This window comes from Argopecten irradians, chromosome 12, assembly GCF_041381155.1.
Source record: "Argopecten irradians isolate NY chromosome 12, Ai_NY, whole genome shotgun sequence".
Classification (NCBI taxonomy): Eukaryota; Metazoa; Mollusca; class Bivalvia; order Pectinida; family Pectinidae; genus Argopecten; species Argopecten irradians.
In genome coordinates this window covers 32243657-32260060 of record NC_091145.1, presented here as the reverse complement: position 1 = coordinate 32260060, position 16404 = coordinate 32243657, and the positions used below count along the sequence as shown (strand labels likewise).

Sequence of the window (16404 nt, the reverse complement as noted above, 5' to 3'; positions counted from 1 at the left end):
ATTTAACGATAAAGTAAATGAATCGATTTTATCAAAATAATAATATTTTCAAGTGAAGCTATATGTCTTGTATTTCCGCAGGACTCGGTGATCCAACGGACAGATGAAGAGGTAGCGACGACATCAGCTGTTGTGAATGTCCAGGTAAAGAGTTCATACACAATTATGTTGATATATTGTCATTAGTTTGTCTCGCACCTCAGATAGGGAGTGGTAGGTTATTGAATGCTTTGTCACGCCGCCTAAAAGATGTAACCTATCACGAGGGAAATAATTTACTTCGTCAACCGGCTATATTTTGAATGGGAATACTAGTCCGACATTTTGTATCGCCTCATCGCTACCAATCTCTCCTGGGTATGTTTGTCTGGGTTCCATGAACCTGATCTTTTTCACGCCAATAGTCGATAAAGATGATAATTTGACAATAGTAGATAAGATGATAATTTGACAATAGTATTTGACTAACATACAGATGAGGCAATGCAAAGTGGCGGTCGTATGATGACGCAGATTGGTACCCCTGTTCGTAGCCTTTTACCCCCTCATTGTTAGGTCATCTGACCAGTGCTTCGGCGTCCGCCGTAAGTAAACTTCTCACATTTGCCACAGGTGGGATTTACCTGAAACATGCCTGAAATGATCCTGACCTGGTCCCGATCAAGTGTTGATATTTTGAGGTCGTTCCAAAACCAGGATGGTGGCAATGACATGTATCAAAATAGTTTTCTATTGGTTTGTTGCCAATGTTGTCAGATGACCGTAAAGGCCCTTGGCCTCTTGTTTTTGTACGATAGGCACATAAAGGAGGAACGGGCCTTGACATATTCAACCTGCATACATTACAACGTACCTGTGTTCCCTCTTAAAAATGAAGTGGCCGGTTAATATCGTAAATGTAACCAAGTCATGAACATATAGCATCTAGCATTGGGAATGACCATCATATATAATCTTGAATAGATATAGCCAATCATCTACTTGTGATTTGATACAATATGCTTGTGTGTATGATAACATAATAAATATATTTAAGTGAAAACGACAGATTGCATTTTAGCAACCATGAAATATATTCTCAAAATATCAAATAAATTCACGTGTTTAAAATATTTCAATGATTCTTCAATTACTAAAGAAAATGAATCGCTATCAGCAAAATGATAATATTTTCAAGTGAAGCTACATGTTTTGTATTTCCGCAGGACTCGGTGATCCAACGGCCAGAAGAAGAAGCGACGACATCAGCTGCTGTGAATGTCCAGGTAAAAAGGAAATACAAATTTGGATATCATATAAAACAAGTTTTTGATCGAATTCAAAAACTCTATTTATTACAACTACATGTAATAAAACGATCTTCTCCAAAGGTAGGTTTCGCCCAACAAAATATAATGGCAACGAAATTGGAATTTCCCCTGTACTTAGGTAATATCTTCAGATCATTTTCAATGCTACAGCGAAAACTATGGGTGGTCATTTGGTCAGCTCGACCGGAAAAACACTCGTCTATAAATAGAGTTCAGTCAAGCTTTACAAAGGACAGTTACGTCATTTATTTCCAAAACTAGGTCGTATCAACAAATAGGAGCGTACAACAAAATGTCAGAGAACTAGTGGCAGTCCCGACACGGAAGTGACAGTAATCATCAAAGCAAACAGTACCTTCTATGAATCTGAGGAGTAAATCAGAATTAAAATATTGCATTTTTTGCCAATTCTGATAAAGCTCTTTTTCTCACACGTTTTCTGTCAGCCATTTTGTTTACATCTAGAACGCCAAAATGCGAATGTACCAAACTTCGAAAACCCAAACCCATTGATACTTCATTTGCATATTATCAAGCCAGCCTGACAGAGGAACTAAAACAAGGATTTCATTAAACAGTGTACTAAATAAGCATTTACTTAATTTCGTACGCATTGAGAAATCAAATTGAGGTAAGTTTCATATTATTTTTGTTCTTTTTCCCGTTCATCGGATTTCAGAAAAAAAAAAGAAAAAAAATTGAGAAAAGTTTCTTGAAAGAGATATATTAACATATGAAAATTGGTATCGATGGCATCAGATGCAGATCAACCTGAACACCAAGCAGATGCAAGAACTCTTACGTAATCATTATTAACAGTCGCTGCTTTACCGTCTGGCGTAGTGATAGTCAACTAACACGCGGTTATTAGGACGACGGCGGGAAAATTAACATTTAATGATTTTGATTAAATTGTTCAGAGGGTGATGATACGTGTAGTATAAACGTTAAGCTAATCGCTTTAGAGTCTCTTCAGAAATATCAATATCGTTTTAAATTCACATTTTTAAAATCAGAAGCCGTTTTGGAAAGATAGGATAAAGAGACCATTGCACAATAATAACAATAATGTTGACATATTGTCATGCGTGTATTATTAGGGGAGTCATGTTTTCACTAATAGCATAGCATAACCAACCAAAGGGTGGCCTTACCTTTAGGAGAGTACCAAAATGTAATGACTCTGAGCGTACAGACTAAAGTACCAATTCGACTAAAGTATTCCACTATTTAACGTAGCGCGTACGCTAGTCGAGGCTTGATCAAAACGTGGAAAATATATCTTTTCGTAGCTTAGCGTTTTGATTAATGCATATAAAAATGCAGCAACGCCTGCTTCAACCTACATAAACCTTAAGCGAATAGCGTACATCAGCACAGCTCATGATCATCGCACAATAATGTAATGTGACGTAGTGTAGCCTAAGATGTATGTGTGTCTACGTTACGATAGTTAATTAATCGAGTTTGAAATCTGAAGACGTAATTTAAAAAGAAAATTTTGAAATGATTATTATGACTTGCTTAACCTACCACTTGCCTTTCACCATTGAGATCTAACGGAACTTTTTTCCAGATATGGCAGTGTTCTAAGAAAATTAATCGGACACCTTTATTTAACCACATAAATTTTGTTTTTAAAAGTTCTAAATAAAGTAAGGATATTGATTGGTTGATGATTAGATTTACGTCCTATTGATGTGTTGCGTGGATGAGGTGCAGGCGTGTTGTTTCTCTTTGTCATAGTGAAACTATTGCCTTTTTTATTGTTCTATAGCATTAAGTATGCAGTCAAACAATCTTTAAAATTCAATATAAATTCGACGGGTTAATTTGAAATTGTGCGAGAAATCAACACATTTTTTTACACTTATCTATAATTCCATAAGCCTATCCATTATTTAAAGGACATCAGCACACAAGACAGCAGTGATGAGTTCGAGGCCACGGATACGCCACCAATTAGATTTAGGAGGCGGGGAATATTGCAGGTGACATTGGTTTTTGGACTTTCTACGATGAAAATATAAAAGTCAAACATTGTAATTAACACACATGTACATTATTTACACAAATTCAATGTTATTTACACAAACATTAAGAAATATGATAAGACGTACAAAATATTATTTCTAAAATTTGTAAGAAAATAAGATTGCAAACTTCAACTAGTTATTCATTATTTCCCATTTTTAGGAAAGACTGCGACTGCAACGGAGATCAACGGAGATTGATGTTACAGGAAGTAGTTCATTCGACGGACCGTGAGTATCTAATGACTTTAAAGAAGTCATAGTAAAATGTAACGAAAATGCCCATGTATATATTTTAACAAATTAATACTTGGGAACAACGGAACTTTCTTTCTTGTTAAAGTTTTGTATGACCCGTGAAACGCAAAAACATAGCATTCGCGTGGTTTTATCGCAATCCTTTCTTACGACCTATCTCTATTTGTACTTGTACATCCGACACTGACAAGTTCTTTAACGGATATTTACCCGAATGCTGAGGAGAAAGCTATAAGTGTGAAGTAGTGATGTTTACCAATATTTAGTATATTAAAGTCACAATCTATCGTTTGTTGTCTGTTTGAAGTCATTTACATATTTCAAAGGAGACTTTACGTATGCAAACATGATAAAGAGGTTTGCTAACAGTCTGCATACTGTATGCCCCATTATTGATCTTCTACAATAAAAACCTTAACGCGAAAAACAATTGCACGAGAAAAAGTTGAAATGTTGATTGGAGAAGCCTGGAGCCCATGTCCAACTTGGAAGAAAAAAGATATGTCATAACGTGTGGGCGATGTAAAAACCTTCAGGCAGTGATCGGGATGTTGCTGTATGGATTTAACGTTAAAGATATGAGTTCATGAATTAATCGATAGCAGGCTAGGTGTCTATCAAACAGTATATGGTCATGTATCATGCATAAACGTATGATACGAAGTTCATTGTTCTTTGTCATTTTGGAAAGGACATGGAATAAGTTTGATCAGATGAAATAAACCTTTCGCAAAGATTGTTATATGAAACATGCGATGCTCTATTACATTGGTATTTTGATGCTGCATGTAAAGGTTAAAGAACTTGTTCATCCTGTTAATGTAAGGATATTCAAGTCCAAAGAGTGAACATGAATGGTATATGAACTCATTACCTCATTTAAATAAACATTTATACATATATGACACCGTAGACTACCATGTTGAACCGGTTATAGTTTCAAGATTTTATTTAAGCTCATTATTTGAAAACTTTAACGTTTCTGTTTGTCTTTAGTCTTATATTCTTCAACATAAGCATTTCGTTATAGTTAAGTTAAGAGATTTTTCTTATTCGTTCAATTCAAGACTCATTACCTTTCCGAAAAGACTTTTGATTTTTTAAAATGGGAATGTAAAACGAGCTTGAAAATTGTGTAAAGTCTACTGCACTTATCATCAAATGCTAATTTATTTTCATAACGCGGATTGTATTATGTTTCCCGCCGTCGTCCTTATTAGTTGACTATTACTACGACAGACGACAAATGAAATGAACTAAAATTTTATAACCACATCTAATAGGTCATTGATGTAATTTTTTACAAGTGTCTTTTAAGAACCTTACTTTATTTTTTTCGGAAAGAAAGTTGGCCTTTAAGTTAATATAAACGCAAATGTTTTTTTCTTAACAATGAGATTGTGAAGTACATTGTATATTAATAATATGTACAAGATGTGTGCTGTTGTTGGCATATCAAGAACACATTAGTTCAGAAAGGACGGTATTTGCGAAGCAAGGGATATATTATAGCATTTTTATTGCATTTAGAGTATGTGTTTCCCGTAAGCGGTATATTTTAGTTGTCATAATACTTGACGATTTGGCCATGAAAACTGAAAGTTAATTTTGGCGAGTGAAAATTTGCTGATTTGTATATATTATGCAGATAAGCATTTTAGCCCAAATTATATATGATGTCTTCCGAAGAAGCACAATAAAATCTATCAGTTTGGTATCAATTCATAATTATATATTCATAATGTAAACCTGTCTAACAGAGTCAAATAAAATATATATCAATTTAGTTTAATTCTACTGTAATGTATTTTTTTTCTCTTTTTACGTTTGTACACAATTAAACATATTGTAGATCTGAACTGAATCAAGTTGGAATCCTGCGATGGTGGCGTAACAGGACATTATTAACAGAAGAAACAGCCACAGAAATGCTAGTCTGTCGTTCAATGTTACTACAATCCACCTTGAGACGAGTGAGAAGAGATGATTTCAATTTCTGCCGGCCTTTTAAGGTGAATTTCAGCGGCGAGGACGGCGACGACCTCGGTGGACCTAAGCGAGAGTTCTTGCGGTAAGTTTGATCTATTGAAAATTATGGATTATTTCAATTTTAACAAAATATAAAACAAACAAGAAATAGAAATGATATCATCAATAATAATGTGTTAACATTGATTTTCAATATGTCATTACCCCTTCACCAACTTACCAATATCCATTGATTATAACTACCGAGAAGTAAATAATACTAAATACGGAAAAAATGTGTAAAAATATAAAAAATATACAAAATGTTTATCGAACCAGATGATGGTAAATGAATTCGAAATCATAGCATAATAAGAATTATTTGTCGATATGTATATACAAATTATTAACATATATACTGCAAATTAGGCCATTGCTCTCTACATAATAATAAGTACGTCATGCAATTCAGAGCTTTAGATATGTTCATGTTAAAGGTACTATAACTCTGGAAATTAGATATACATTAACATAATCTAGTATGTGAAATAATAATAATTGCGGCTACACCTGTTTTGTTTTGTTCTAAAAACGAAAAGCTAATGAACAGTAAAACAGAGTCTTGTTGACCTGTCCAGGGAGGTATGAGGCCATTACATGAAATGTATCGAAATAATTCAATAATTCACTTGAATTATATGCAATTCGACGTTTGAGCAATGTAACGATCGTCATAATTGCAATATCGAATCGGTGTTCCTAAATTTGGAATGGGATGCTTAATATCGACCTCCATGTGAACATACATTAGCCCATGAATTCACTGGAAAACACAGCATGCTTCTGCTTTATTAAAGACATGAATGTGTTCTGTTTGTTAGAAGGGAAAGCACACCAAAAACTACATATTGTTGGAGTGAAAGATGTCGTTTTTTATTTAAGTGAATGATAAAAATGCTTTATAATATATGTTATATACATTCAATGGAATAAAGGAAATCCCTTGTACAAAGATGGGGATCAATTAACGCCACAATATATCCAGACATATTTGACAACGTTCCAAACTGTATGGATATATCCCCAATCCACGTATCTAATACAAATATATTAACATTAATTAGTCGTGTATAACCCTTTGTTTTACAGATTATTGATGTCGGAATTAAGTTCAAGTGTACTCCAAGGTACTACTGATAGATACTTCTTTAACCATAATATTGAAAAACTGGCAAATGGAGTTTATGAGATGGCAGGGAAGCTGTTTGCATTTTCCCTTTTACACGGAGGGCCAGGAATGCCAGTCATGCATCCCATTGTTTATGAGCTGATTGTAAATGGAGAAGTCAAAAGTCCGCTTCCTAATGTAGAGGAATGTGTAATTGATATGGAAACAAGGGGGAAGATTTTGCGGGTAAGAAATATTTTATTACTACCGTTAGTTTCTATGTAGTAGAGTCTTTCCATAAATTTTGCTTATTGGACACGTGTATTATAACCTATCACTTTTGCATTTCATTATTTTGAATGAATTATATTCCTATGCTCGGGACACAATGTTCTACTTATAGACGAAAACAATATATTCTGTAAATAACAATTCAATAACAGAAATCACATATATTAAAAAAAGATGAAACAATTATGGCATAATAAACTAATTAAATACAATACGGGGAAAAACTAAATGATCCTTTAAAAAGGACACTTGATTGATTGTTGTAGTTTTGTCCTATCAATAGCCAAGTTCATTTAAGGACGTGCCAGGTTTGATGGTGGAGAAAAGCCGGAATATCCGGAAAACAACCATCGACTAGCGGTCAATACATGGCAACTGCCTCATATGGGATTCGAACTCGCGACCCAGAAATGGAGGTCTTGTTGTAATATATCTTAACCACTTGACCACCGCGGCCCTTTAAAAAGGACATACACAGAAAAGTCAGCTAGGACAATTAAAACAAACAACACAATTAAAATAATATTCAAAACGGTTACAAAATTAGTATAAAATCTCAACATCTCATACTAGTAAGAAGATAATAAATGGTGAAAACATCTCTCAAATGGTATTTTAGCGATCGAAAAAAACAACACTTTCGACTGTCCTCCTTGACGGCAACCGGGAATACCTATTGAGGAGTATGTTTTAGCGCATAACCTCAATATGTGACATCACGTATTTAATACGATTCAATATAAAAGCGGGAATTTTGCTCGGTTTTTGGTATAGCGAGTGTACACATTAGATCTGTTCATTTTATACTTATATGATCATGGATTTCAACAGTGCGAAGATTTTTAACTATAACAATTTGTCAATATTTTTTGTGTTATTTTCATACGAAAAGTAGAGCAATACTTATGGGTAATAATTTGCTTCGTGGTTATATTTGAAAATTTAAAATTCTCTTTAAAAATACAGACAAGTTTGTTTCCTGGAATATAAAACAAAATACTGTAAACACAATGTGTTGAAAACAGCTTTATTTGATCTTTGTATAGCAAATATGAAATATCTGATAATAATTTTTCAATTATGGGATGACTTCCATTCTGTTTAAATTGTGTTCCGATCCGTATGGGAATCGTGTGGAATGTTTAGAACGTGCCTTATTTCTCATAATTTGTTTATTTTATCAAAATACCTTATTTCTTTAGGGCTATGAAATAGGTTACAACTCTCGGAAGAAACCAAACTCGTGATGAGTGGTTCAAGTAGCAACCGATATTGATACTTATTTTTGTTCAAAAAGTAATGCATTGTAATAATAACTATAAATTGTCTCATTTCTTCTCGAATAGGTAAAATCCTTTTGTTTTTAAAAGGTCCTTTCGTGAAGTAAACCTACTTCATATCCTACTATTCATGTTTGCATTTCACTATTGCATTCTTTAATCATGTTGTAGTTGCAAAATGTCACGAACCAAGATGAATATTCTTCTGTCGTCGCGGAAATTGGAGATTGGCTTCTTGAGCAAAGTGTTCCAGTCAACAATTTTATGTCCTTTGAACAGAAAGACCGGCTTGTTGACATTCTCAAGCATAACGAAATTTCCTATAGGTATGAAATTGATGATTAAGTATAGCAAAAATCCATACTAATGGCAATCGTAATAACAGTAAATTAAGTAAATTAATTAAAGTAAATCAAGAAATATTATTGTTTTTGTTGTCATAGTAAAATTAAAGAAATACAGTGTCCGATTGAAAACAAATATTTAGAGAAAAATCATATTTAATTTGTCATGCAGTCGTTTAAGTGTGTTATGAGTATACGTCATTTGCATATTAGATTGCAGTTAAATGAACGGTCTTTATCGATTCCTCGAAAAAAGTATAAACTTCATCAACACGATATTTGTGAGGATTCGAATGAAAATTTTGAAATAAAATCAGGATGCTTGATGACATTATCTATTATATTATTCCAGAGTCCAATCCGAGCTCACCCAATTCACAAATGGGATGAATAAGGTTGGTGGATTTCTTGATGCTTTGAAATTAGCACCTGAGGTAATGCAATCTTTATTTGTCAACAAAGAAGAACCGCTTCGCTTTAGAACCATGAGAGATATGTATACCATCGACTGGAGTCCTGAAGGTTCCAATAACCATGCTTTAGAAAAGAAGGCAGTTTACTGTCTTGAAGCCTTCCTTGCTGATTGTGAAGGTACGTGTAAGAACATAATATAAATATATGCAGAATTAGCACAAGCAAATTCATTACCATCAACGAATGAATATTCAGTAACGGTTCACAATCACAAATATGCATTAAGAATATCAAGATTTAAAATACATGCTAAAAGGTTAAGTCAAATAAAGGCATACACCTTGGTCATTATTTTGCATTTTCACTATGGCCTCTAAAGTGGTCAAAACCAATGCTACCCAGAACAGGGCCCGGCACCAAGCTATTTCCAGACAGATTTTTTACTCTTTACAAAAATCTGTCTTAAAAAGTTTTATGGTGCCGGGCCTGATTGCTTAGTGGGATCCTTTTTTGGTAAATGAAAGTTTTATACTTTTAAATGCACGTTATTTCCTGTACAACATCTACAAAGTGGGACAAAATTTTGCTCTTGAGAGGAAAGTTGTCATGGCTTACCATTGTCCTTTTCGTTGCAGGTGGTTAAAGAGAATTAAACTTTCCACTCTTTTTAGGTCATCTGACCCGAAGGATCATGATGACCTACATAAATATATACTCATCGTGTTTTGTCCGTCGTCGTGCGCCGTGCGCCGTGCGCCGTCCGCCGTATTTAAACTTTCGTTCAAACGACTTCTTCTCAATAACCGAAAGGCCCAGGGTACTTCTTGTCAATAACCGAAAGGCCCAGGGTACTCATATTCGGCTTGTTGGTTGCTGAGATGAGGGGTTACAAAGTTTGTAAAAATCAATGACCTTGACCTTCATTCAAGGTCACAGGGGTCACATAGGTATAATCTTTAAACAACTTCTTGTTAATAACTAAAATGCCTAGAGGGCTAATATTGGATCAGTAGCATGCTGGGATAAAGGACAACCAAGTTTGTTCAAATGACTGACCGTGACCTACTTCTTAATTAAAGTCATCACATAGATCAGGAATATACAGTTTCTTCTAAAGAGCTCTATGCATTTCATTAGTTGTTAACCAATACTGTGTGATTTGACTGTGTTGTATTTTGCCAGTAGTCAGATGACCGTTAAGGTCCATGGTCCTCTTGTTTTATAATTTAAATTTTATTCAGGTTTTTCATCAATACAATGTTATATGTATTGTCCAGATCTTAATCAGTGATTTGAGTTTAGTTAACTTTTTGTAAGAAATAAGTTAAGGATCTCATGAAGATTTACACTAAATTCTATTCCTAACAATGTATTTATGTCTTTTTCCCCATTGGAGATTTAGCCTAGGTAGATAATAATCCTCACTATACTTTTTACTATCAATCCATATATCCTGATTTTTCCCTACATTCATATTTAAACCTGAAAGTTAAGCAAATTCTTCAGGTTCACATACTGCTTCCTTTAATGACATTTCTGTTCCATCCAGTATGAATGAAGTATTATCTGCATACTGTGATAATAGAATTGGACAGTTCTCAACATTAACACCATTCATATTTTCATTCTTTCTTAAAATTGTATGGTCTGTGACTTGTTGTATTTTTTGCATAGAAAAAGTATTTAGAGTGTTCTACATATTTTTCTCCGCCTCTCTAAGTTTAAACTTTCGATATTCACCGATTTTTGTAAAGTTCGTATTCGCAAAGTTATTAAACAATGAAATTAAAATATTGATTTTAAAACTGAAAACAAAGAATGCACTTCTTGTAATATTAAATCCTGTTAAGATATAATGTTGCCATTGTCAATTTGTAATATTGGAATAATTTTCGAAGTGTAATTTCTGTTTTCTAAATGAATTCGTATTTTGAATGTTTTAGGGGGAGCAACTGGAGTTCCATTGGAGAGTGTGCTCTCATTTTGGACTGGCGCCAGTAAAATCCCTCCCTTGGGCTTCGACCACAAGTTAGAAGTAAAATTCGGAGCTTCAAGGCAATTACCATGCGCCCATACATGTGGGTTAATTCTCACAATATGGAGAGGATTCGATAATCCTGACGATTTCGAAGAATCGTTTCGGAAAGCTATACAGTGGGCAGGGGGATTTCATTTAGAATGAATGACATTTGAATTGAAGCAGTTTTCAAATAGTTAATTTTCATATAATTTTCAATACGTTTGTTTACCTGTCTTGCGGCTTCAGGCCAATAAGGCTATTCACTTTTAATGTAGTTCTTAATAATTTTGCCTGACATTCGGCTGCGGGGCTAATCACTTTTGATGTTCTTCTTAATAATTTTGCCTGACCTGCGGCTTCAGGGCTGATCACTTTTGATGTAGTTTGCAGGGGCTTTTCATTTTTAATATAGTTTTCAACATTTTTGCCTGGCATGCGGCTGCGGGGCTATTGGATTTTAGTGTAGATTTCAACATTATAGCTTGACTTGCGATTGCACGGTATTCACATTTAATGCAATTATTACATATTTGCCTGTTTTGCAGTTGCAGGGCTAATCACTTTTGATGTACTTCTTAATAATTTTGCCTGACCTGAGGCTGCGGGGCTAATCACTTTTGATGTTCTTCATAATAATTTTGCCTGACCTGCGGCTTCAGGGCTGATCACTTTTGATGTAGTTTTCAATATTTTACCTGAATTGCTTTTGCATAGGCTTTTCATTTTTTAATGTAGATTTCAACATTTTTGCCTGACATGCGGCTGCGGGGCTATTGGATTTTAGTGTAGATTTCAACATTATAGCTTGACTTGCGATTGCACGGTATTCACATTTAATGCAATTATTACATATTTGCCTGTTTTGCAGTTGCAGGGCTAATCACTTTTGATGTACTTCTTAATAATTTTGCCTGACCTGAGGCTGCGGGGCTAATCACTTTTGATGTTCTTCATAATACTTTTGCCTGACCTGCGGCTTCAGGGCTGATCACTTTTGATGTAGTTTTCAATATTTTACCTGAATTGCTTTTGCAGAGGCTTTTCATTTTTAATGTTGTTTTCAACATTTTTGCCTGACATGCGGCTGCGGGGCTATTGGATTTTAGTGTAGATTTCACCATTATAGCTTGACTTGCGATTGCACGGTATTCACATTTAATGCAATTATTACATATTTGCCTGTCTTGCAGTTGCAGGGCTAATCACTTTTGATGTACTTCTTAATAATTTTGCCTGACCTGAGGCTTCACAGCTGATCACTTTTGATGTAGTTTTCAATATTTTACCTGAATTGCTTTTGCATAGGCTTTTCATTTTTAATGTAGATTTCAACATTTTTGCCTGACATGCGGCTGCGGGGCTATTGGATTTTAGTGTAGATTTCAACATTATAGCTTGACTTGCGATTGCACGGTATTCACATTTAATGCAATTATTACATATTTGCCTGTTTTGCAGTTGCAGGGCTAATCACTTTTGATGTACTTCTTAATAATTTTGCCTGACCTGAGGCTGCGGGGCTAATCACTTTTGATGTTCTTCATAATAATTTTGCCTGACCTGCGGCTTCAGGGCTGATCACTTTTGATGTAGTTTTCAATATTTTACCTGAATTGCTTTTGCATAGGCTTTTCATTTTTAATGTAGATTTCAACATTTTTGCCTGACATGCGGCTGCGGGGCTATTGGATTTTAGTGTAGATTTCAACATTATAGCTTGACTTGCGATTGCACGGTATTCACGTTAAATGCAATTATTTCATATTTGCCTGTCTTGCAGTGGCGGGACTATTCACTTTTATTGTAGCTCTTAATAATTGTGTCTGACTTGCGGCTGAAGGGCTATTTATTTTTGATGTAGTTTTCAAAATTTTGCCTTAATTGCGAAAGTTGGGCTTTTCATTTTAATTCAGTTTTCAATATTTTTCCTATATTGCATTTCAGGTGCTATTTACTTTTAATGTAGTTTCAACATATTTGCTTGACTTGCAGCTACAGGACTATTAATGTTTTATGTAGTTTTCGATATTTTCGTCTGACTTGTTCACTAGATGCTATCTACTTTTGAAGAAACACTCAAGATTTTGCATGACTTGCGTTTACGGTTTCTAGAGTTATTGATGCTTGCGGTTTTACCTGCTTGCAACAATCAAGGCAAAATCATGCCAACATTAAGAATCCGGCGGTTTAATTGTTCAATTTAATCTTTCTTTTGTTTAGAAATACATTATTTAATTGTATCTTATACACAGATTTTGATATAATATGTGTAAATGTGTAATTTGAAACCTTGATAAACCTTATCAACTGCTTAAGTGCTGTAATGAATGTAGTGTATCAGTTGTTTGAAGTGCATTCCGAATTAGAAGACATTATCATCTCATGTATTCTCTTCATTTATCATTTGTTATGTCTTTTCGATCAGCATTCAGAATCAACAGAAATACTGGAACCAATTTTGAATAACTGCATTCAGACAGCCGCATTATAATGTACAATATTACTAGTCACACGTTCCTTATCTACACTTACACTTAATTAAACGTTATTATCTACTTTAATACTGTCATTTTGAAATACACAAGTGGTTCGTTTGTATGCAGCATGATATACTGATATACATAAAATTAATCATATTCATAAATAAAAGTTTCTTCATTACTTTGCTTTGTTGATTATTTTGGTTCATTGTTCGATCATCTTTTATCGTTATAAAAAGGCATTTCATGATAGAGGGCAAAGCCCTTATGGTTACAAATTGACTATAATTGAAGTAGATTTGAAGGAAGAGGTCTAAACCTACTATCAGTTTTATTGAAATTCATCCTTTTATCATTGGTGACACTGTTGTTCATCCAATGAGAAATACAATTTTGTCGAGCATGGATAGTTCGGGAGGATCCGTGATCGTCGTTAAAACAACAGAACATGATATCAACGAGAATAAACAGACGGATGAATGAAATACTTGGTTTACTGAAAAGATGAGAAACATTGCTATATGCGATTTTAAAATAAAATTAAAAAAAAATAGTTACGAATAAATATGGTAACTATTGGACGATAGCTATATAAGCGTTATTTTATCGGATAATTAACTTGATTTGGATATATCTTTATGTTATGGAGATGTAACACATTATATCTCTAGAACATAAAACTGTATGCAAGTGAATCCTTATAAATTTATTTTCTTACTTTTTTTTCTCATAGACATCCTTACTCTGCCGTTTCAACCAATCAAATGCGACGATATAAACAGCGATTATCTATATACCGATTGTTTGTTTGATGGAAATGTAATTCAAAACATCCGGATCACACAACAACAAGAGATTATGGAGTTCAATGTTTACCAATGCACTTTATTCATAAAATCACAGTTCATGATTGACGAAAAACGTTTCGATTTCGAAAGTTCAAGGCGTCTTAGCGTTTATAAAGCCTCTTTTAAAACACCACAATTCCAGTTGCTACCTTAAGGTTACATTTAAAGTCCTGATAAATTTAAAATTACCAAAAAAATAAACAAAAAACGCGTTATGACCAAAACATTATATTAATGACTGTCAGTATTACATGCAAACTTATTATACTTAAATAGAAAAAGAAATATACATTAGAAACTTTTTTTTTCTTAAATCACGCTCTCGTTTCAGATTTAATAAGAATATGCCAAAGATAGAAACAATTACGAGGCCAATTGTGGTGGACATTAGGTAAAGCCACTTGAAATTAAATTGAATATACACTATTGTTGTGATTTAGACTCTCGATAGGGAAATTTAGAAACTTAGATTTCGACAGCGTAGTAAAAGAAAAATGACTACTATATATATGTATCAACAATTACTTAAACTAAGTCTAAACTAAACATAGGAGGATGCTTCCTACACTAGACAAGCTATTCAAAACAGTTCATTCAAATGACCCAATGCGCAACTTCGTAGTTACCGTTTTAAAGGCTAGTAAGTACTTTTCTTCTAAGTTGCAAATATAGTTCTGTTGCGTCATTACAGGTGAGAGGTGGTGTCATGGCACGTTCCTGCATGATTCCAATGCACACTTCATACACATCCTTATCACAAGGAACTAGAATGCGAAATTCCGCCTCTCTGGAACAAGCCACCCAGTCATTGTCTGATACAACAACACCTTTGTCATCAGTGTTCCACAACAAAGGAAAAGTGAACATGTTGTTGGGGCGACCAGAGGGTACCATGGTGTTAGTTGAACGCCTTATATTGTGATTGTTCCACATTCCAAGCGCAGTATCTAACTCATTCTGAAAATAAAAATAAGATATTAGAACTGTTAATATATACAGATATTCATCGTTTAAAGGCTCATCACAAAAGGAGATATCATAAAACTTGGTTTTTCAATTTGCTACTACACGAAGGTACATATAATTAAACAAAGTCTATCGAATCTACATATGTATAAAAAAAAAGTAATCATCATTAAGGTTCTTCTCTGACTGCTTAAAAGTCAAACTTTTCCTATGACTATTTTTTTTTCTTGTGTGGATTTTTGGAAGTTAAAACCATAGCTGAAAATGGAACAAAATTGATATGCAAGTGGGTTTAATTTTCAGATACTGTAAATTAGAAATGCCTATTTGACGTAATATGTGATTTTAGCAGATTTTTATCGTTTCGGCCATACACACGACAAGCTCAAGCAATGTTTTTAAACTAGATTATCTAATAAGCATGAATGTTTGCAGAATTACCAAAAGTGGCAATGAAAATACCAGTTCCAGACAAATACTTTATCATATTTGACCAGAATAGCAGCACATGTGCCCCTACCCCCTTAACTTTGAAGATCAAAATACCAGTGTATCCTAGTTTTCATGACTTTCACATATTTAACGCTCTCTACAAACAGGTCAGATTACATATTTTTATAACTTGCCACTTAATTAAATGAAAATTGATTGCTGTTCCTGATACATAACCTTGGAGGTCAGTATCCTTGATTTTTTGCTCCATCAGAATATTTATTATTTTTAGCATTTTTGTTAAACGATTAAAATCACTTCAACTACAAAAAGAATATAAAAAATAAATACCCAATATGGTATGATTTCACACTTCAATCTTTATTAGATTCATCTGAGTGAATCCTTCACAACAAAAATCAACTCAATACACCTAAAAATGCGAAGATGGTGTCAATTTCGACTATTTTCAAAGCGTAGGAAGCACACATTCGCAAAATGGCAGGTGTAACGTTGAAAATGGACCTCCGTTGAAAATTGACCTCGGGTCAGTTATCAACGTTGAAAACGGACCCCGAATGCCGTTGAAAAT

At 34.0% G+C, this 16404-nt stretch overlaps 1 protein-coding gene and 1 pseudogene across 1 annotated transcript in view; one reads left to right on the top strand and one right to left on the bottom strand.

The window, feature by feature from the left end:
* LOC138304608 (uncharacterized) overlaps positions 1 to 13693 on the top strand; it is a 32908-nt gene extending 19215 nt beyond the window's left edge. The window contains exons 3-11 of the mRNA XM_069244776.1: positions 82 to 144; positions 1206 to 1265; positions 3218 to 3301; positions 3507 to 3574; positions 5454 to 5672; positions 6719 to 6983; positions 8480 to 8634; positions 9005 to 9243; positions 11010 to 13693. Of these exons, the coding sequence (XP_069100877.1) occupies positions 82 to 144; positions 1206 to 1265; positions 3218 to 3301; positions 3507 to 3574; positions 5454 to 5672; positions 6719 to 6983; positions 8480 to 8634; positions 9005 to 9243; positions 11010 to 11248 (1392 nt within the window). The 3' untranslated portion in view covers positions 11249 to 13693. The remainder of the gene's footprint in view (positions 1 to 81; positions 145 to 1205; positions 1266 to 3217; positions 3302 to 3506; positions 3575 to 5453; positions 5673 to 6718; positions 6984 to 8479; positions 8635 to 9004; positions 9244 to 11009) is intronic.
* The window catches only part of LOC138304611 (tripartite motif-containing protein 2-like), a 45788-nt pseudogene that overhangs the window by 24913 nt on the left and 4471 nt on the right, over positions 1 to 16404 (bottom strand).